A 22227-nucleotide genomic window follows, 5' to 3' on the forward strand; every position below is an offset into this window, starting at 1 on the left:
CAGTCATTCTTTTAAATGATCATTTACATAATCATGGTGAAAGGTAATTATTTTACCGTGCATCAAAATTAAATTTTTTATTTAATACCATACAAACAATATTCTTCAAAAACATATTTATCAAATCAACCAAAGTATATATATATATATATATATATATATATATATATATATATATATATATATATATATGCTAAAATATAAAATATACATTTAAAAGTATTTTTGGTGTACATAGAATATTTTTCTTAATCAAATAATACTTTATTTTTTCTGAAAGCGACTTAATTCTTAGAGAGGACATTTAATTACTATACTTTAGTTACTAGGTGCTCCTAGTCAGAGGTGTAAATTATGTTTTATTATGAATTTTGGAATTTGCTAAGCTAAGTTCAAGTGCACAATGATGTAAAGTTTCACTTCAGTTGCATACCGATTTACAGAACATAGTTCACTCAAGTTTCGTGAAGACTAACCGTTGGATGCTTCTCAAGACACTGCTCTTTCTGGTCAAAGGAACTTCTAATGATAATTGATAAGGGGCAGAATAGTCTCTCTATCTCTTTTTTTTTTAATTTTAATTTTTATTTCTTGTCATTAGACCACATTCTCATGGTTTAAAACTATATTTTCAAAGTAAAATAATAATTTTAGGCCCAAAACTATAATTTTTGACAAAATAATTTTAAAAAATTGGATATTTTTTTCCTCCAAAGAAGATTATCCGAGTCTAATAAAATTCTTTCCAACAGCATCTCTTTGGATTCATTGAAATAATTCCAAAATAAAATAGCTTGAAAATCGAAACCACCACTTGACCAACCACACAATATATATTCCCTTGAATTAAATTTTATTATTTTTATCAAATTGGATCTTGTGTTAATATGAATCTATAACCTTGATGTTACACCACAAGAGAAAAGGAAAAAAGAGCAATCTATGTGACAAATTAGTGAAATTACATATAGGTTGAAAACCATGTTCAAAATCCTTAACTATTTAATCTGATTGATTCTATACATGATTCTTTTCTTCCTGCATTCAAAAAACCAAAATCAGATATGACACTAGGAAAATTAGCAAATGTATTGAAAGCTGAAAGTGTGAAACATAATTGTGTAGTTTATCCTTACCGCTATCTAACAAGAATTATAAGAGGGATTGTCCAAATCTTAGTTCCAAGCCAGCTTCAAAATGAGGTTTAAAGAAAAAAGTAAAACAGTCAGGAGCTAAAGAGAACAAGTATTTTTTTTTATAATTAGTACAAAACAAAATTGTTGCATATAATTTTTTTCTCTTTTATTGAAGACATAAGAGAGATGCAAATACTACCAGAGAGATACAGACAAGAGGAACAATATCTGGTTTACCTGAGAATATAGACCAAATATAAAGAAAACTCCAAGGATTTGTGATATAATAGAGAAATAATCCTGGGTTATCAGATTCAGGTGGTTCAGATATCAATTCTCTTTTGATCATTAAAATGCAGCTTTAGAGAGTAAAAGTAGGAGATTATGGATGTAGCTTACCAGAGAGAGGCGGCTGGGAGCAGCCGAGAAAGAGGATGTTTGATGTGTAGGCAATTGTGACTGTTAAGAAATGCAAAAGAAGATTGACTAAATTAATTTCCATTCACTATCCATTAATGTAACTTCAATTATAAACATGTTATTAGGTTTTATTTATTTAATTAATTAATTAGGACTAAAGTCCCCGCCAAAAATAAAGCTACAACTCAAGCTTGAAAAATAGTTGTCTACCAGGTTACACAGAGGCAAAAATTAGTAATGCTTTCTGTTGTACAAACCCATCACTGTTTATTACTTTCTTTACTATGTATTTTGTGTTTTAACAGTCATATATTGAAACAGATGGAGTGACATTTAGTATGGATTAGTAGATAAAGGAAAGCATAAAATCCTCATATATAGTTTCATATACAGGGGGAAAACATAATCTTAAAAGGTCTAAAGCTTCAGTATGGAACATACTTTTGAATCTTTCAAGCATAATTCAGGCTGTCGAACAATGTAAATCTGGTCACCAACTGCATCTTCTTTGTAACTATCTTGATTTCGGTGCCAAGTCCATAATGCATATGTAGAATTCACCACCTGCAATAAAATATGAATGTTAAATGTTTGAGAAAAGAATAAATACCATGTTACATGAGAGTTAATGGACTTTAACTTTGTCATAAAATAATGTGAAATTGTGAATCCAATTGTAGATTATAATTACAAAAGGTGAAGTTCTTATAGCAAAGATTTTTTTGGTACTTTATATCTTTAAGATGCATCAGTAACAATAGTGACATTGGAGGAATAAACTAAATGCCCATGAAGATAGTTGCTGTTCAGAATTGAATACATAGACACATCACATAAAAATAAGACTCCAAGAATAACATCATTATGACAACATACTAAAATCATTAAATCCCTTGATTAAGCTAGCTGAACCTTAGGACTGGTCTACAATATAAATATTAAAGGAATTGCAAATAGTACTAATTAAGAATTATCAAATTGAAGCTATAGCATCATCATTAGCTAGAACTGAAATTTCCATGAGATTGGGGTAAAAATTTTTTATTGATTAAACAAATCATTGGAACTCCTAAAGTGACACTATCCAATATCAGATTTTGAAAAACAAGAATGAAAATTTCACAATATCTAAAATCAAAGAATTTACCTCAAGAATCCCATGTCCAAAACTGCTTTCTCTAAATGCGCTCCATTCAGGTTGTTTGCTCCAACAAAAGTTCCCTTTGGCAGGACCAGAGGAAAAATTCGAGTGGCAAACTGGTCCGATTTCTGGTATATTGTCTCCAGGTGAAGGACACTTTCCTGAGTCATCAGCATGATCAACATCTACTTTCTCAATATTTCCACCATCTCCAACAATTATGTAAACAGGTCCACATTTATCCAATGTGTAATTGTAAACTCTATTCATCCTCTCATAAGCATGAACCTGAGTGATGGAAAAAATGTAACACTTTTATTGAAATCATAGGAGAAAACTACATCCAAATTTATTTAAGAAAACACCATCCCAGATAATTCTTTCTAAAAGGACAAAATTCAATTGAAGAGGAAAAATAAAAAGTAAAAAATCACTTCCAAAGATATTGCATCTTCAACATTTTTCAGTGGAGAACATGTAATAAGCATCAAAACTGATATTACATATCTTAATTTCCTAACAGGGTTAAAATTAATCGATCATCATATATTCATTTGAAATTAAATATGCATAAAGTTTGCAACTACTCTTCAAACAGGTATACGCATCATATTATAAGATTTTCAAACTATTCACCTAAATTTGGCTGCCTAAAATGCAGATAGTGAACTCATTCAGACCCTCAAAGTGACAATGTGGTGCTGCAACCAATTCCCCAATCAGAACCATGACTAATTATTTTGGATTCCATTCAGATTTATATGATCATTATATGATTAGTTGAAAGATTCAACTACTTAAAACATGAGTGATACCAAAAAAATAGAATAAAAATAAATATATAAAAAAAAGGAGAAAAATCTTGGATATTTAAACAATGGTATCAAATTACTAATAAGTTGATGTTCTACAATTGACAACAAAATAGAGTAATTTTAACTTACATGACCATAGAAAACAATGTCAACACCATATTGATAGAGAAGTGCTTCCATTTCAAATCTCATACACTCGAATTCCTGATAGTGTGAGGCATAGCTATTATACCAAGGTGGATGCCAGGCAGCTACAAGCCAAGGGGTTACACTCCGGTCGAGACTTTGCAGATCTTGCTTCAGCCATGCAAACTGTGCACCTAGATTGAAGATCCAAGTACACATAACAGGTTGTATCTACACATAAATTATTTTTCTTGAATGGTTTGGAAAAAGGGAAAAAAAATTAACCCTATCAATTACCGGTACTATTATAATCAGCATATGCTCCCAGCATAATGAAGTGTATGCCCCCAGCATCAAAAGAATAATACAAGTTGCTTTTGGATCCACTTTCTTCAGCAGGGACTGCGAATCTTGTCAAATATGACTTGAATGTGATGCCATCGACTTGTGGTTCAATCTCATGATTCCCTTCAATAACCATCATTGGAATTTTTGATGTCAAAGGCTCCATAAACCTGATGTATTAAAAAGCAATGAATAAATCATAATCCGAAATTTCCTTTAACAAATGCTTTGGAGTTCGGAAATCAAGTATTTCACATGATGGATATCATTATCAACAATGTGAGGCATATACAACAACCAAGGAGAAGAAGGATTAGCTGATATCTGAGTGCTATGCTACTATACAAAGGATGGTCAATGCTTACTAGTATCTGTGAAAGAGTGGAACATATTGATGCAGAATAGGAAAGGAATAAAGTGGTAATGAATATGGATATTAGGATCATTAGGTATATAATACATCCTGAGCATAATACATATATGATCTATAAAGAACACTAAGATGTTGTTTAATCTATGTAGCCAACTCCATCTACTGGGATAAGGCACCAAGTAGTTGTTGTATGCAGATTTAGATCAAACAGGCAATTTAATAATTGGCTTACAAATTTTTTGCTTCTGTACAGTGTAGCGAAACCAAATTTACTAGCAAAACCAAATTTAAAGTGTATCAGAATCTAATTAAGTTCTATGTTGGAGAAATTTATCTCATTCTCAAATTGAAAAATCTAGTTGCATATCCAGCTAAATCTGCAAAGTGATATTTACTTTGGTTATTGTTTTGTTCAACATACAGTTGTTAGTATGCTCAGCTAAAGACTAGAATACTTATGTTTCCCGGGCATAAGTTCAAAATATCAATGTAGGTAACCTAAAGACTAGATTATATTACGTTTCCGGGGCATAAGTTCAAAATATCAATGTAGCCATGTAGGTTACCTTCCCCATGCATCCCACCGCGGCTGATACGTCTCTCTGATAGGTGCATCCGGAAATGCGCAAGAATAACAAGAAGCTCCTTTTCCACCAGTTGTCAAGTACTGATTTGCATATGTTAAGTCTCCAACCATTACGATCATGGAAGGATCATTGTAAGTTAAGTGATCAATAGTTGTGCTAGAATTGCTTGTGAGGCCCAAATCTCCAATAACTGCAATTCGGCTGGGATAATTGTTTGGACTAGGCCTCGGAAAAGTCTCAAAAACATGCTCTTGACTCATAGCTGGAATAGAGCTATCCCCACATTTGTAATAGTATCTGATTCCTGGTTCAAGGCCTATGCAAGAAAGAAATTTCTTTGAAGTACTTTGGCAAACTGAATAACACATTGGATTCATAGCACTTGTTCACTTGTAATATTCCTTTTGCTATCATATTCAACGATCATCACAAAAATATTATATTGTGCATCTTCATAAATGAGTACCATAAAACATTTCATGTTCTCATAAATATTACTTCAAATGTGTTCCAACATATGATGGGATTGAGATATGCTAGATGATATGATGCAAAATACTTCACTTTTACTCACATATATGTATCTATTTGCGCCAAATATTGTTATCTTAAGCTTCTTAAATTTGTGAATAATTTTGTAAGTATTGTACTGTTTTGTGTTCAATACTCATATTCTTATTCGCAAAACATAGAATAGAAGATATCATTAGAACAAGCATAATATATGAAGAATGGATCAAGATCCTCTAGGGTGAGGAAGTTGATAAAGTGATAAAGTGAGGAGTTAATCACTCTTAAATTAAGATAGTGGGGTACACATTTTATGGAAGTTACAAAATCAATGATGATTAACCCTTCAACTTTACTGCTTTACCAACTTCCTTACTTTAGAGGATCCAAATTCATGAAGAATAGATGTTTCAGAATGCATAGAATACATAAAGAAGCAACTCTGATAGACCATACAAACAGAACACCATAGTTGAAAGAATCTTATAAAAGGAATATACTTTCTACTAGTTCATTATACAAGTAAATACTTCTAAGTTCTATCCAATAATTGACTATAGTTTTGGTACCAAACAAGCACTATCATCAACCATTGAAGATTGTAATGAGATTAAAACAGCAAGAAATTGAAAAGTACCTTTGAGTTTGACATGGTGAATAATGCCAGAGGTGTAGTTCCAAAGGCCTTCAAAGGGGTAGAATTGGTTATAAACAAGTGAATCACCTTTCGCAACACTTGTGTACTTGCCACTCTCTTTACCATACCACACCTCACTTTTAACAGATGCAGGATCAACTGGCGTCACATTAAGACCAATCTGTGCATCCCCTTAACCAAAAGGGCAAAACCATCCCATTAACAACTTTATGTTCTATTATAACGACGACAACAACAACAACAACAACAAAGCTTTATCACTAGGTAGGGTGAGCTACATGGATCAAACGATGTCATGGAGCCCTATTATGTATCATGTCTATAATGAGACTCTTTTGACTACCTTGTGTATGCTTTATTATGACATTATCATAAAAGAAATTAAAAAATATATAAAAAGTATTTCAGATAGACTATAACCAACACCGAGGTTGAAGTTGGTCGAGTGGTAGGCAAGCTCATCCCAATCCTAGTGAAATATTGATTTCGAGTCTTTGAGATTGGAAAAATCTTATGTAGGGAGTTGGGAGGAGTAACCACACTTCTTTGAATTGGATTGTTCAAATTTCATATAATAGCATCTAGATACCGGCGACAAAGATAAACTATACTATTATGTTTTAGCCTATCAAATTTGATCATACATGAGACATGTAGATAGATGTCAGAAGAATCCACACTCTTAACAATGTAACACTACATGATTAGATTAGATGACTGTATAAATTCATGAAAATTAAGCTAACTCTAAGAAACTAATAACTAAACTAGCTAGTTAAGTTAACCCTATCCATGAATTTTCTTCTCTGATTCAGCCATCATAATCATAACATAAGAGTTCAGAAACAAAACGTTCCTATAATAATTCTTATCCCTAATCACTATTCTAAGGAGCAAGAACACAAAAAAGCGAAACCCTAGAAACAAAATGTTACTACTGAGAAATGTGAATTGGTGAGAATGAGATAGATAAAGTACCAGTGACCCAGGATATCCACATGGAAGTTGGTGAAGAAATTGCAAGCGCAATCTGCTCCGGGAAATTCGAGGTCACGTTCTTTCTGAGCCTTGGATTGGTCATCGGCAAGTCATCACTGCCTTTTCTGAGTGACGAGTCGAACCGCCGAGTCACCGGCTCAAACGGACCGTCTAAGGTGGTGGGTATCGGTGGCACTGCAACTGCCACCTTCATGCTGGTGAAAATGTTGATCACCAAAACTATTATGGTGGAAGCCATTTTCATTTTCATTGTCTTGTGTTGGATCCTATGCGGATACTGATTCATTAACTTACAAGACTTGAGTTTGAAGCTATAATTTAATGATGCTGGTGTTGGTTCTAATGTGATGTGAGAGTCATAGCGTATTTATTGGAATATGCTGCTTCTTGTTCTTATTGTTCTTACTTCTTTTATTGTTTTTCAAAATAATAATTAATAATTAATAATGATGAATGAGTAGTCAATTCGCCGGTTGTTTATTCAAAATCAACGATGGAATCTCTCTATCACTCAGTTAAATGTTCTTTATACCATCTTGGTTCTTATACTCTGAAACCAAAGTAGAATTCAGACGACAAGTGCATAATGGGAAGATTCCAAAAAGGTGAAAACTCAATTCAGGTGAAGTTGATATCTGAAAACCGATTAGATGATTTAATTAATTTGATTAAATTTTTATCTAACGGTTCTCAAGTATCGTTTGTTGCGATCAATACTTAGTTGCAAGGTGAAAATTCAAGTATGTGAAGTAGATAGTTGAAAGCAGTTAAATAATTTGATTCATTTGACTAAATTAATAAATCTATTTATTTATTTATAAAAGCTGATACCAATTTTTTTTACAATAAATTTAAGCCATCTTTTTTTTGCTAATGATGTCACATTAGCAATTTTAATGATTTGACAAAAGATAGAAATCAACCAATCATTATTTAGTAAAATATTTTTAAAAAATTAAAACAAAAATTTTTTATCTATTATTATTTAATTAAATACAATAAACATACATTAAAAATGTCATAATAATAATAATAATTATAAAAAATTTTAGTTACAAATATTTAGATTCTACAACATATTTAAATTCTACAATTTATATATATTAACACTCCTATTACTCTTTATTTTTTAATCTCTCATACCAATTATCAAAAATTTCTTAATTTAAGATATTTTTATATATTTTTCATTCTTATTCATTTTTTAATTATTTACAAATTAAAAAAATGCATGAAAAGACAAAATGTAGCAATTAATGCAAATCAAAAAATGAAAAAAAATGAAGATACAATTTTGTATAACTCTAATATAAATAATTTATGTATTTTTTTAAAATAAATAAATTCAAAATCTTAAAATAATGTTTTGTAAAATATTTCTAATATAACATTTATTAAAAAATGCACTATATAGTATAAATAATCTACCTCTTCGCGCAGGTCTCGCTCTAATTTTTATCTAACCGCACTTAGGGTCCATTTGGGAAACACCAATAAACTACTTTTTTTTTACTTTTGACTTATAAAAAGTTACATTAATGGTGTTTGGTAAAATTTTTTAGATAAATTTTTAACTTTTCAAAAAGTTATTTAAGGGTTTTTGAAGAAGTTAAAAAATGTGACTTCTCCTATTTTTAAAAGCTATTTTATCACTTCTATTTAATGCACAACTTTAAAATAAGGACTTCTATAATAACTTTCCAAATACAAAATAACTTATTTAAAAATTGTTATTAATAAAAGTCCTTATATTTTAAAGCTCGTTTTTCAAAAGAACTTATTTAAGAAATTTAGCCAAACTGGACCTTAGCCTTTTAGTTATCAACTTCAGATGAACTTAACTGCATCTGAGTTTTCACCTAACAATTTCATAAGGCTCAGTATCATTTATTCCTTAAACTCTAGCTTTACTTGCCCCAATAGTAAACAACTCATCATTAAACGCTCCTTGTTAAGTATATTTATTTTTTCATGGCTTGTTTGGAACCATTTTAATACGAAAAAATAATTTTATTGTCTTTTAAAGAAAATATTTTTATTTAAAATAACTTTAATATATTAATAGAATGAAGTTCAATTTTTTAGTTTGGAATAACTTTTATATGAGTTAATTTTTCTTTTTATAATTTTATCTTTGACAAAATTATTTATTAATTATAAATAAAGATATTTTTGACATTCGAAATATTAAGTTTGAGAAATGTGAAAATTGATTTAAAAATCAAATACTTTTTTATCTGATTTATAAATAAAAAATTGAAATTAAAATTTTTAAAAAAATTTAAATCATTCATTTTTATTTATTTTAAAATAAAAAATCAACTATTGAATAAATTACTAAATTCTAGTTCGTAGTATTCCAAACAAATTCTTAAAGAGGGCCGCTGCAGTTCTTATTTTACCTGATCAATATTTGTATTTTGATTCTAATTAAAGATAATATTCATCAATTGAGAAAGAAATCACTTGAGCCCTTGGCATAATAAAAAGTAGAATTATCCAACAAATTAGAAAAACTACCACCAAGTTCCTAAATCTAAAAGAAAAATTAAGCAAAAGAACTACGATAATAGCATAAGTAAAACTAGAATGTTGACCAATTGAAGGGAAAGGAGTTTGTGATGTAAAGAAGGCATTCATAAACCTGTTTTAGCGTTCACAAAATATTGACCTCATTTAACACACTATAAAACTTTTTTATCAAACTCGTAGACTGAGAGAATTGATAAATCAAAATTATAGAATTCACACGTCAGAAATTACAAATTTAATGTTGATTAACTTTTTATTTTATTATTTTACAATTCTTCTCTGATTTAAAAGATATTTATCCAAAATTTTTAACACAAAATTCAGTTTTCAGAATTTCATGGACAAAGAGTAGACTTTCAAATTCCAAATGCATAGTACAGAACTTGTTTATATCAAAATTAATCTTTTATTATTTCAGATAATTCACCTAAAGAAATGAAATAGAATCTAGTATTACTTGAATGTCCTAAATCAAATAAAATTTCGTACATATTTTTATTTTATATAAATTGAAGCTATTAAACTCAATTTATTAGAAGTTTACATGAATATACTCAATTAGGTTAACATGGAATAATAATTCAATCGAGTTTAATAACTTCGATTTACATAAAATGAGGGCATGCACATAACCTTATTTGATTTAGGACATTTAGATAATATTGAATTCCATTTCATTTTTTTAGGTTAATTACCCTATTATTTCCTTCCCCATAGTAATAAATCTGAATTAAATCATTAATCAGCCTATCACAAAGAATCAAAGATACAACGGTAACAAATTTTAGCATTACATTACATAGGTTTCTCTTCATGATCATCAACTATAAAAAGCACAGAGAAGTGAAGCAGATTAATCATTCACAATTTAGTCTCAGAAAAATAAGTAGATGAGACAGCCAAGCCTTGAACATCATAAGTGCGAACCAATCTTTGCCTCTTGTTAGGTGTCTCCAACCAACAGAACTCTAAATGGAAAGACTTTGACTCCGCCACACTTTTCGCCACGTTACAAGGGCACCCCATGTACATGCCACCTGGCAACAATATCATTTGGTAACCACCATCAAATGTAACCAAATTATCCGATATTGTTCCGGTCCAATGCACATTGGTGGTAACATCTTTCGCTTCAGATGTTGAAGTAACATCCTGATATACCCAGGTAACAAGAACAAAAACAAGTATTAGGGAAACTATTCTTACAACAAATTATAGTTGTCCCTGTCCCAAACAATTTTTAAGCCAATTTATGTGCTGTCAAAAAGAAGGGACATGGAGACACTACTCAATAGATCCAAAAGGTTGAGGTGGTAGAGAAAAGAGAAGAAAATGTCAATTAAATCTCATTAACAAAGAGACACTAAATGGAAGAAAGCAATATAAAGTCAATCTCCAAATGGACTATGATGTCATCATAATGTTTCTTTTTAAAGCAAGATCATAGCACGGAGCATGTTAACAAAATGCAAAATACCTGAATAAGTTGGCCATTGTCGGCTATTTCATGTAACACAACTGTATCGGCTTCAGCAATTGTAGATCCATATACACCACTTCGTTTTGTGACAGAATGACCTTTCCATTTACCAAGAAAGGGTACAAACTTATCCTTCCCATCCTGCAATGAATGAAAATGGAAAAACAAATAAGTAACTATATTATTTGTAAATAAATACTCAATGTCAGCAAAAATAACACCAAAAAAGAACAAAAAGCTGCACATAATCCACTAACTTCACCTTAGTGCAGTCAAGTAAAGGAGGAGAACCATCACTTCTTTCCTCTAGGAAGACAATAAGCATGTCTATAGTGCCTTTTGGCTCCAAAATGTGAAACGCTCTTGCTCGCATATCTCTCTCTAGAGAATACAGGCAATTCTCACATACAACCGAAGGTCGGCGCGAGGGAATCTTGAGATTTCTGCACCATATTTGTAAAAAAAGTCTAATGAAGGTAGCAAAACTAATGTGCATGTATGTGTCCATGAGCATATTGGAAAAGACGCGTCCAACCACTAAACAATAAACTCTTTTATGGTTATCAGTACAAATATACAACAGCAGAGCATTCGCAGTCTAATTATTTGCATATTAGGATGTTTTAGATTAAATGGGTAAGATAAACAGGAAAACTTCATCAAGTGGAAAAAACTATCATCAAGATCAGTTAACACACAGAGATCTAAAAGCAGATGTTAAACAATTGGTTTCGGATCTGCTTTGCCTATGGATATTCCTCAATTAATTTTGTAAAAGCATAGCGTAAGCTCCTTAAATAACCACAAAAATTTGTACTGCATTTTGCATTACATATCAATCGAAATCTTGCATAAGCTGATGATATCAATGCATGTTATCAAAATGTTATAAAGCTGTCTCTGAGTAATCACTATTCTATATACTAACATGTAATGCAAGTCCCATCACTATAATTACCTACTGCAGCCTTGATTTCTTTCAACTAATGTATAGATATGTCAATAGTACCCTGAATAAAGTTATGTAGAAAGCCGAAAGAAGCCCTTACTTTGGTGATTCTTCACCGGTGTCATCTTCTCCAAGCACTCCTTGCCTTAGTACGGCCTCCAGCATGCCAGCCGTTTGATACCGCAGTGCATATGCTTTTTCTGATGGGAAGAAGCCTATCTGCAAACTAATTTTAATGGAGATTTTAAAGAAGCATTGGGATCACATTCACAACAAAAGAACAAAAACAGAAAAGAAGTTGTTTATGCTATGAATTTCCAGCTTTAGAAGAAAATCTCACTTGTTGATATTTATCAACAGTAAACATATTGGTTTCCTTGATTTTGTATTCTCCCCATTCTGTCTCATCATCATTGTCGTCTTCACAAATTGAAGTACTGGATGATGGCTGTTTAATATATAGTCTGCAAGGACAAACATAACCAAATTATTTAAGTTTTTATTCAAAAATTGAAGAATACAGTAAATTAAGATCATAGAGATTTTACTAATTCCATGTTCAAACTCCAGAATACCTTGTTATTACGTCACCTAACTTAACCTTCCACCTAAGTAACTCGTTGATAAAGAAGTATTTCTCATATTCACTAATTTAACCATAGCTTAACAATATTTTTCCTTATGAAGCATCATGCTGTATCAAAAATAACAAAACAGCAATAAATTACACAACAGTATATAAGAGAGTACTCATAGAGTATTGTATCTAAACTATCCATTAATAGTTAATGTTACATTTTATAAATACAAGAGTGTCGAGTGTTATATAGCCCAAACACCAGGAAAATCATCATAAACCTTATACAAATAAAGTAGCAAAATTCATCTTAGTTTTGTTGTAATTTCCCTTGGAATTTAACAAAAGAAACAAAAAAAAAAAAGGTTTAATCAAAAGAAAAGGTTGCATACGTTTGAATGAGGCTCATAAGCTCATCCTCCCCGTAAGAGCTGGCAGCAAGCTTGGTAGTCAGTTGTTGCAACAAATTCCCACAAGAATCAAATTGCTACGGAAATGAATCAAGTAAAAGATTATTAAATGTACAGAAACAGAGTAATTTAGCATAACTGGTTGGTTGGAAGTTAAAAAAGATTGATAATGAAGAAGAATGTTACATAGAAAGAGCCGTTCCAATTTCCGATGTTAAGGTCAATAAAGCGCCGGAGATTGTCGACGCTCATTGCAGCATCTCCGAGCGTTGGAGAGGAGGCTCTGCATCTAAAGACACACTTTGGTTTAGGGTTTGGTGGAATGAGGTTAACCGAAAAGGGTCTAATGGTGGTGCTGAGGTTGGAGAGTTTGGGAACTGAAGCAACTGAAACTGAGCACTGAATGGAAGCCATTGGAATTTGATAGCAAAACAGTGAGGTGGCAATTTGAACTTTCTTAAATATTCCATATCTTATCTTACTTTTTTTTACTGTTTATTTATTATAAATTTATTTTTGACGGTGAATTTATTAATTTAAAATAATTTTACGCGTATATTTAATGATGTATATCAATAAAAATAATTATTTTTTATATTGGTCGCATGAATAATCATTTAAATAATGAATATAATTATATAATTATGTAAATTATTTTATATAATTAATACATTAAAATTAAATTTTTTTATTTATTTACTTAGTATTTTGTTTTAGTTTTTTGTCCTGAGTATTTTGGTTTTAATCATTAAGATCTAAAATATATTTTGTCCCACTTAAAAAACTAGGGTAATGGAGAAAGTTAATCGCTGTTAAAAGAATTAGAATAAGTTAGATGAATAAATCGATTTTTTTTTTTTGGTGACTAGATGAATAAATCGAATTGGTTTAGAATTTGTTCCATTGCAATATTTTAAAGTAACAATATATTTGTAACTCTTTTTTATTATGTATTATGTATAAATTGCCGGTGGATATAGCAGTTTATAAAAAAATAATGGACAGCGTGATTTTCGAAATTTAGTGTATAATTTTTAATAAATAAAAAATTTAAAATTTTTATTATTATTTAATTAATTTTTTTTACACAACTACGTATGCTTGGTTATAGTTGTAAACTGCTGTTTGGTTATAGTTGTAAACTGCTCTTATATTCACAGAATATAAAAATTAAATTTTTTCCTCAAACACTTTCAAAAAAGTATTGAAAATTATTTTTAATATTTTTAAAAAATAATTTTAAATATGTTTTCTGTACATATTTATTGTTGCTTCTAGAATAAAATAAAGTTTTTAAATATTACCACAATAATTTTTTGGTAAGAATAAATTATTTAGATGAACTAAATTTTAAAATAATATATTTTCAGATATTATGTATTTATATGATATATATATTTTAACTTATTTTTAATATATATTGTATACGAATGAATGATTTAGTAACTAATTACTTAGGATTTTTTTTCTTATAAAAGAAATATTAATTCCCAAAATAAATTAAAAATATATTATTTCGCAAAATCCACTTTTTTGTTTGTTTTGGATTCTCATAAAGTTTGCCTAACAGATAAGAGAACTCAAATGAAAAAGTGGATCTCAGAATTAATGTCTTTTTAATTTGTTTTGGAAATTAAAAGTTTTTTATCATTATAAAAAAGATTCCTAATTATTTATACACATGTAATATGGTTGAATCCAATATTTGTAGAATTAGTTTAGGGCTTTCCTGCTTAATTGATAAATACCCCGATTGTGACGAATTTTATGTAAGGAAAGAACTACTTATACCTAGACTTTTTATTTTTATCTTTGAAATATGCAGAACTCTCGTGTAAGAATGCTCACATTTTTTCTCTCTGATCATTATCATACAGGTCAATTTCTGAGTTCCTTTTAACCTGAAATGGCAGACTTGCAAAGCCTCCTTCAATCATACAAGGGAATGATACTAAAATCGTGCACGCACACTCTGGCGCATACAAACACAAAAAGGGAAAATAATAATGATTTATGAAAACCAAAATTATTTATATAGGAAGCAAAATCTAAAATCTAAACTGATCATTATATTTGCACCTCAGCAGATATGAATTTGCACATCCTATAATTCAAAAACAAACTACCCTATTTTATCCTGGTTGCATGCTATCATTTGGCCACAGTGCAAACAAAGTTAACACTAACGATGCATCTTAAGTGAACTCTTGAATTAAATGGAATCAGACAAGACTTTCTATGATGGGTCCATTAATCAAGTTCACCAACATAATGTTCCACTTCCACCCAAAATTGCTTCTGAATTTATTTGGAAAGTTTGTAATTCTCAAATGTTGACACATCGTATGAATGTTGAATATGCTCCCTATGCCTTAAAGAAGAAAACCATCCTAGCTCATATGAATTGATCTAACTGCAAGCGTAGCTCCACTAATTAAACAAGGGAGAACAGGAATATACAGAGTCAACAATCATTCATCTGAATTTGATTCCATGTACTTCCTAATGGCATCTCTGTAGTAATCAGTGTTGCTTGAAGTTGAGGCGTTCTCAGACTGACGCTTGTCAGCTTCCTTCTTTTCTGTCAACATCCTGTAAAGACGTGTCCATTTGTATGCCGCACGCTTTAATCGAAGACTTTGCTTTCCAGTTATCATATAGTTGATGCCGTCCCTAGCTAGCTTTGCAAGTTCCATGCCATCGATGACACAAATATACTGTAAAAGATATAATATGCTACCCAATGAGATATGGCATATCAGCATATACAATATATAAAACTTGCAAATCAAACTTCAGCAAGCAGGTAGTAGCTCTTAGTAACAGTTGATCATTCTAAATTTTCAACACAGCTCCGAGTGGGAGTTATCTTTCATTAAGTATACACAAGAACAATATTACAGCAATTATTAGCTACATGCCTACATCCCTTATAGCTTTTCCTTCAATCACACTAAATAAAGAATGAGAACTATAATAATTGCTCAATTCATGCAACACACGCGCTTAAGAGACAGAGAGAGTACCACAAACAGAAAGCCGATTGTTGCTAGAACAACTTGGAGAGTCTCATCTGACAACCCAAAGCGTCCATCATCTGATCCACCTGAGCCGCCACCACCACCACCACCTCCATGTGGTGGCTTGGCCCCACCTCCCCCCTGTTGAATTTGCTGTCGGAATAAATCCTCAAGGGACTGTCCCTTAAATTGTTCCATAGTTTTGTCAAAAGATGTCCACGAGCCATCCTAGTTACATCAAATCAACCAAAATATCAACCTAGATATATAATACTAAGTGAAGAAGCTAGAGCATCTAAGCTTACCCTGTATCATCTATTACATACCCCACAACATGTTTTTGGTAAAAAATTATAATAGGAAATGGCTTGACTGCTTGAGAGTTATTTAAAGTGCTACTTCTAATCATCTTGTCCATTGATCTGATTTGGCCCAGATTACTAATTTCACCGTTGAAAACGTATCATGGGATTTTTTTTTCCTTAGCTAAACTACACTACACTATACTCATTCACCTACCCGGTTCCAATGCCACTTGCACATTATTCATGCTGTAACTAAGAACTATTCCAAGTTGATTCAGTATGGATTAGGCAAAGAACCAACCAATGGCTAAAGAAAATAAATTTTAATTTTTCTAAGATCATCTAAAGTAAAATTAAGCATCTATAATGCTAAAGCGATAAATGCCAAATATATATAACTCAAATGAATGTGCATTACCTGATTATTTTCCATCATGCCTTGTCCACCGGCTAAACAAACATGGAGTGGTTTCCGAGATTTTAATATGGGTGCACATCGCATGTTAGACAGAGGTTTTACTAGTGGGCTCAAGGAAGTCCCCATGGAAAGAGGATCCCAATTCATTTGCAATGCACCTGGTGTCAAAGGAAGCCGGCGACCCACAGAAGCATTACTGAAATAAACCTGAGGATTCACCACGGTAACTTGAATTGTTGCATTCATCATCATTGAATCAAAAGGCACCTAAAATTCAAGCATTAACTCCTGCGAACCGCAAGAGTATACTCTTAAGTCAGATCATTCTGGATGAATTTGCGACTTAAAAAAAGTGATTAGAACTCTGTAAACAAATCTGCGAACCGCAAAAGCATACTCTAAGTCTTTCATAGCTTCACAATTTTGTAAATAAAATAATAAAACTAAGGAGGGAAAAAGGGATTTCTCAAACACCCTTATAAAAGTCTGACATATCAATACCTACTAGTTTTTAATTATATTTAAGAACTGTGATTAATCAACGAAAATTATCAAATTCCATTGTTTTCACTTTCAGCTTCATTACTAAAATCATGAAAAGATGAAAATAGGAAGTATAGATTAAAGGAAAAAGAGCATCAGCTAAGAACATAGCCAGACATCACTAGGACTATTATCAAACAGGTAGAAGGCACAATTCTCAAAAACTGTTATATTCTCTAGAAACTTCTTATGAACCCTAAAACGCAGCAGTAGGGCACCGACCTGGGCGAGGCAGGGGTGGAGGAGGCGGCGGCGACGAGAGAGAGAGAGAGAGAGAGAGAGAAAGAGGCGGTGGAGGGGTTTGCGAGCGAGAGGGGCGGTAGGTACTAGAAAGAGGATAGGGGGAAAAGTGTTTTTAGCAAATTTTGTTTTCTTCCTCTCTTCGCCTCTTTTCCTTTGCTTCCGATTTTCCCTTACGGCTCTGAATAACGAGCGTGAAATATGTCGTTGCTTTCATTTTATATATACTAGTGAGAATTAATGGTCTAATAATAAATCTAATATAAAAACTCGCGCAGTCATCTTTATCAAAATAAATTTTTTTTTTGTTTTTACTAAAGATAAAGACTCAAATTCGCAACCTCTTGGATGAGTATAGGAAGATTATGTCATTTGAAAAATAGATCTTCTCAATTTTTTTTACAATTGAAAGAATAAAGTGTGATTTTTACTATTAATTTTATGGGGTCTGCTACATATACAAGCAAGAATTCTCTACAAGCGTTACAAGTTGGCCCAGCCTAATAACACTACACGCGCACTCATTCCCATTGAATAGACTGTCAATGTAATGCCGTCACTCAACCGTTACGCGTCGCAAAAAAACGCTCGTTATGGTGCACTCTTCCACTTCACCTTCGAAGAAAACACAAACCGTCAACCTTCGAGCAACATTCCACACTGAAGAGATAGAATTCGTCGTGAAGATTAGCAGAAACCATCAACAAAAGATAGAACTCTCCATCAACAATTTTCAAAAAAAACAAAGAAATATTACTTAAGGTACGTTACTATTTTAGTCATCTTGTAGATTTTTCACATTTCGAAATCGAAGAACTAGGTTTTACTGTTCTTCTACGTTCTTCTAGGTTTTACTGTTGTTCTTGTTCTATCTCTCATTTTACTTTTTTAATATTCTTCTTGTTCTACGTTTTACTGTTCTTCTTGGTTCTAGGTTTTACTGTTCTTCTTAGTTATTCTAGATTTTACTGTTCTTCTTGTTCTAGTTCTTCTCGTAACTGATTTTTAGGAATATATTGCGTAATTTGTTGGGTGTATATGGTATAATTTGTTGGATGTAAATTTCTGAACTGATATAGTGTAATATAATCAACTGTTGCAACTATTCTAAATATTGCTTGTCCTTGTAATATTGCTTGTACTTGGGTGTATATGGCATAATTTAGTGTGTGTATATGGAGTAATTCGTTAGGTGTATATAGCATAAATTGTTGGGTGTATCTGAATCATAACTATGGGTGTATATTACTGATATATATGGGTGTATCTGAATCATATCTATGGGTGTATCCTACTGATATCTATGGTTGTATCTGACTTATATCTATGGGTGTATCTTACTGATATCTATGGGTGTATTTTTCATATCAGAAAAAATGGCAGCGAGAAACTAAGTTGAAAAAAATGTAAAAACAAATATATGTCTTAGATGAAATCAGTTGTATATAATAGAAATATATCTGACTATAATTTTGTTTTTGTTTACAGCAAACCAAAGACCTTAAGTGTGCAACACATTTATTAAGTGAGAAATTCAGAAACATGAGTGAGGAGAAGAAAACGATTGTGAGGGATTTGGGATTTGGTGGCTTGATGCACATCCCGCCACTAAGGGTGCATCACCAAGTATTAAGGGAGTTGGCTAACAACTTCAAATTAGGAGAGCACAGACTGGAAACCGGATACGGTTCTTTCAAAATAAGTCCAAAAACAATAGGTGATGCGCTTGGCATCAACGCATCAGGTAACTCACTAAAAATTATAGGTGTATATTAACTGATTCTTGGGTGTATTTAAGTTTATGCTTGGGTGTATTTGAACTGATTTTTATACTATGTTGTTTTTCTTTTTGTAAGGGATCTATTTCCTCAGAAAGTTTCTTATTCTGAGGATGATAAAGAAATTTTTAGAAGATTCTAGGGTAAGACCCTCAAAAATCTTACAGATGAGATGATGGATATTGGCGTTGGTAACGAACAGGGTCGCCTAATGTTCAAGAGGATTTTCATCCTCTATATACAGATGGCATTCCTTTTACCAACGACAATAAACAAAATCTCACCTGTGCACCTGGCCCCAATTTTTGAGATGGACACCATAACAGAGCGAAACTGGGGAGGACATGTTTTGAGTTTTATCATCAAGGGCATAACCAATTACAAGGAGAAAAAGAAAAAGGCAATTGATGGCTGCCTCTTTGCCCTGATGATAATTTACTTTCATCTTTCTAAAAATAAGGACAAAAAGATGGCAGAAAGACCTCCAAAACCCTGGATTGCAAACTGGAGTAAGGAGCAGTTAGTCGAAAGAATAAGGGCGGAAATAGAGGAAAATATGGTAAGTGAACATAATATGTTGGGTGTATTTTATTTACCTGAATGCTACTAACTAAAATTTCTAATATTTCAGGAGATTGTAAAGATGGCTGAAACAAGAAAGAAAATAAAAAAAAAGAGAAAAAAAGAAATAAAAAGAAATAAAAAAACAAAAAAAGGAAGGCAAGTTCAACATCGTCTTCGGAGACAGAAACAACTGATAGTGACAGTTCTACCTCTGAGTCTGAGACTCAAGAAGACTCAGAGGATTCACCAAGAAAACAACCCAGTAAAAAAGGAAAAAAGTAAGTACCATACTTGGGTGTATTTTCTTTATCAAGTTGGGTGTATTTTGTTGAACTATTTGGGTGTATTTTGTTTATCAAGTTGGGTGTATGTTGTTTATTAAAATAGGTGTATTTTGTTTATTGTGATGGGCGTATCTTGTGCATTCATTTGGGTGTATCTTGTGCATTCATATGGGTGTATTTTATATCTTTACTATGTTTTAAATAATGATTGTTTGCCTTCTAGAATCGACTCAAAAAAAAAGAAAGAATAGTCAAGAAGATTCTAATGTAGAATCTGAATCAACTGATGAGTAATGTTCTGAAATTATTACTCCTCTCTTTTGGCTTTATTATCAAGATTTCATGTATTAACAGAAGTGTCTCTTAATAACTTATAGAAGCGAAGAATCATCACCGGTGAAGAAGCAAAAAAAAAAAGACACAAAGAACACCAAAAAAGTAAGCTCTTCTTTTGATAATATTTTGTGATAAAATTAATTTTTTATTTCTGATTCATACTTGTTTTTTCCACCCAGAACACAATCCAAAAAGAAAAAGGTTGTTGTTCAGCATTCATCTCCTGAAGAAGATCAATCCTATCATGGGTACAGTACTTTGTAAGCTATATTACTGTCTATCATCATTATTATATTTGTTAACATGTTCTTTTATGAATGTACTGATAGATCTGAAATAGGAAGTGAAGATCTAGATGAATTGTTAAGGAAAAACAATAAAAATTCTGCTGCACAGGGGTATGTCTTGTTCGGGTGTATATTTCAGATTTTAGTGTGTTTTATTTGCTAATAATTGTTTCTTGTTTCGCAGAGAGAAGGAAGCTGACCTGCGATCGACGGAAGGTCACTATGTCTCCTCTGAAACGTAAGAAGCTTTATTTGATAAAAATCTTGTTATCATGATTTAACTATATGATATTTTGTCTGAATAACATGAATTCTGTTTAGAATACCGGACGTAAACTTGGGAAGTGTGATCCTTCCTCTCAAGGACACACAGAACAAAGTAGCAAAAACAAATCGGTAGAGAGCATGTAATTTCTCTTTCAAATAACCGTTACTTTTGTTCTTTTATTACCTTCTACTTCTAATTCTGTATATATTTTTTTAGAAAAAAAGCCCTTTATTGTTTTATTCGAGAAAAAAAGGCAGGAAAAAAAGCAAAAACTGCAAGTATGTAAGTTCTCAAAAAACAAAGACTGTCTTTCTTTTGAATTGTTCGGGTGTATTTTTGACTTTATTTGGGTGTATTTTAGGTTGATTCTGGTTGAAGAGTCAGACAGTGAGCCGACTAATTCGAATATGATGGTTGTGAGGAAAGAGACACCGTCCGAAGGGCTTGCAATGTGAGTTTTTCAAGAATATTTCAACCTTATAACCTTTTTGTTTTCAAACCTTTCATTTTTCTTGTTTAGAGTTCCGATTCAAGTTTGTCTACCAGTGTCCCAAACAACCACTGTGCCAGAATTTGAAGAAATACCTGAGACAGAATATGAACCAACCCATCTGCTACAAATTGAAGGAACTACAAAAACATAAGAAATAGTATTGGGTGTATATTTGTTTAGAGTTTGGTGTATATTGGGTTACAGTTTGGGTGTTTATTGTGTTACAGTTTGGGTGTATATTGCCCCTGAATACTTTTTTTACATCATGATTAATTTTATGTGCCGTGCAGCACATGTAACACCCTACCACACAGAGCCTTACGCTTAAGTCGTAAAGCAGAGGTGGCAAGGTATTACAACCTCTAAAAGAAAAGGATATGTACATAGATATAGTTGAATGAAATCATATCTACGAGCCTTGAAGAATAAGCTAATCAAAAACGATAAACAGAAAATTGTGTCACACTCGCATGGACATTTGTAAAACGGACAGGAAAAAAATCAAAAAGAAGCTGAAAACATATATATACATATCAGAGTTCCAAAACTTAGATAGCAAGCTCCAGACGCGACCTGCGAAGCTAAGGCCGGCCAGAGTATATGATTATATATATATATATATATATATATATA

General features: G+C 31.8%; 3 protein-coding genes across 7 annotated transcripts; all 3 read right to left on the minus strand.

Annotated features, from left to right (window-relative positions):
• Nucleotides 1-814: 814 nt before the first annotated feature.
• LOC112716443 (purple acid phosphatase 23) lies at nucleotides 815-7627 on the minus strand. Of its 5 annotated transcripts, none has more exons than XM_025768352.3 (11): nucleotides 7090-7627; nucleotides 6091-6282; nucleotides 4923-5259; nucleotides 3936-4153; nucleotides 3642-3832; nucleotides 2704-2985; nucleotides 1998-2120; nucleotides 1536-1595; nucleotides 1336-1373; nucleotides 1137-1190; nucleotides 815-1038 (listed from the first exon to the last, which is right to left on the minus strand). In XM_025768352.3, the coding sequence occupies exons 1-10, from the start codon at nucleotides 7394-7396 to the stop codon at nucleotides 1139-1141; spliced, it is 1800 nt and encodes a 599-aa protein (XP_025624137.1). In that variant the 5' UTR covers nucleotides 7397-7627; the 3' UTR covers nucleotides 815-1038; nucleotides 1137-1138. The 5 variants fall into 5 exon arrangements, with proteins under 5 accessions (XP_025624137.1, XP_025624138.1, XP_025624136.1 ...); XM_025768353.3 differs by lacking the exon at nucleotides 1336-1373 and adding an exon at nucleotides 1374-1436; XM_025768351.3 differs by having other exon boundaries at nucleotides 1336-1436.
• A 2735-nt stretch (nucleotides 7628-10362) lies between these two features.
• Nucleotides 10363-13522, minus strand: LOC112716447 (uncharacterized). The gene is made up of 7 exons (XM_025768357.3): nucleotides 13245-13522; nucleotides 13041-13135; nucleotides 12412-12535; nucleotides 12172-12290; nucleotides 11385-11565; nucleotides 11120-11263; nucleotides 10363-10794 (listed from the first exon to the last, which is right to left on the minus strand). The coding sequence occupies exons 1-7, from the start codon at nucleotides 13470-13472 to the stop codon at nucleotides 10504-10506; spliced, it is 1182 nt and encodes a 393-aa protein (XP_025624142.1). The 5' UTR covers nucleotides 13473-13522; the 3' UTR covers nucleotides 10363-10503.
• A 1816-nt stretch (nucleotides 13523-15338) lies between these two features.
• Nucleotides 15339-17799, minus strand: LOC112716448 (uncharacterized). The gene is made up of 4 exons (XM_025768358.3): nucleotides 17567-17799; nucleotides 16802-17089; nucleotides 16085-16306; nucleotides 15339-15775 (listed from the first exon to the last, which is right to left on the minus strand). The coding sequence occupies exons 2-4, from the start codon at nucleotides 17051-17053 to the stop codon at nucleotides 15530-15532; spliced, it is 720 nt and encodes a 239-aa protein (XP_025624143.1). The 5' UTR covers nucleotides 17054-17089; nucleotides 17567-17799; the 3' UTR covers nucleotides 15339-15529.
• Between the last annotated feature and the right edge of the window lie 4428 nt (nucleotides 17800-22227).

The sequence above is a fragment of the Arachis hypogaea genome, chromosome 10 (genome assembly GCF_003086295.3).
Source record: "Arachis hypogaea cultivar Tifrunner chromosome 10, arahy.Tifrunner.gnm2.J5K5, whole genome shotgun sequence".
NCBI classification, from domain to species: domain Eukaryota; kingdom Viridiplantae; phylum Streptophyta; class Magnoliopsida; order Fabales; family Fabaceae; genus Arachis; species Arachis hypogaea.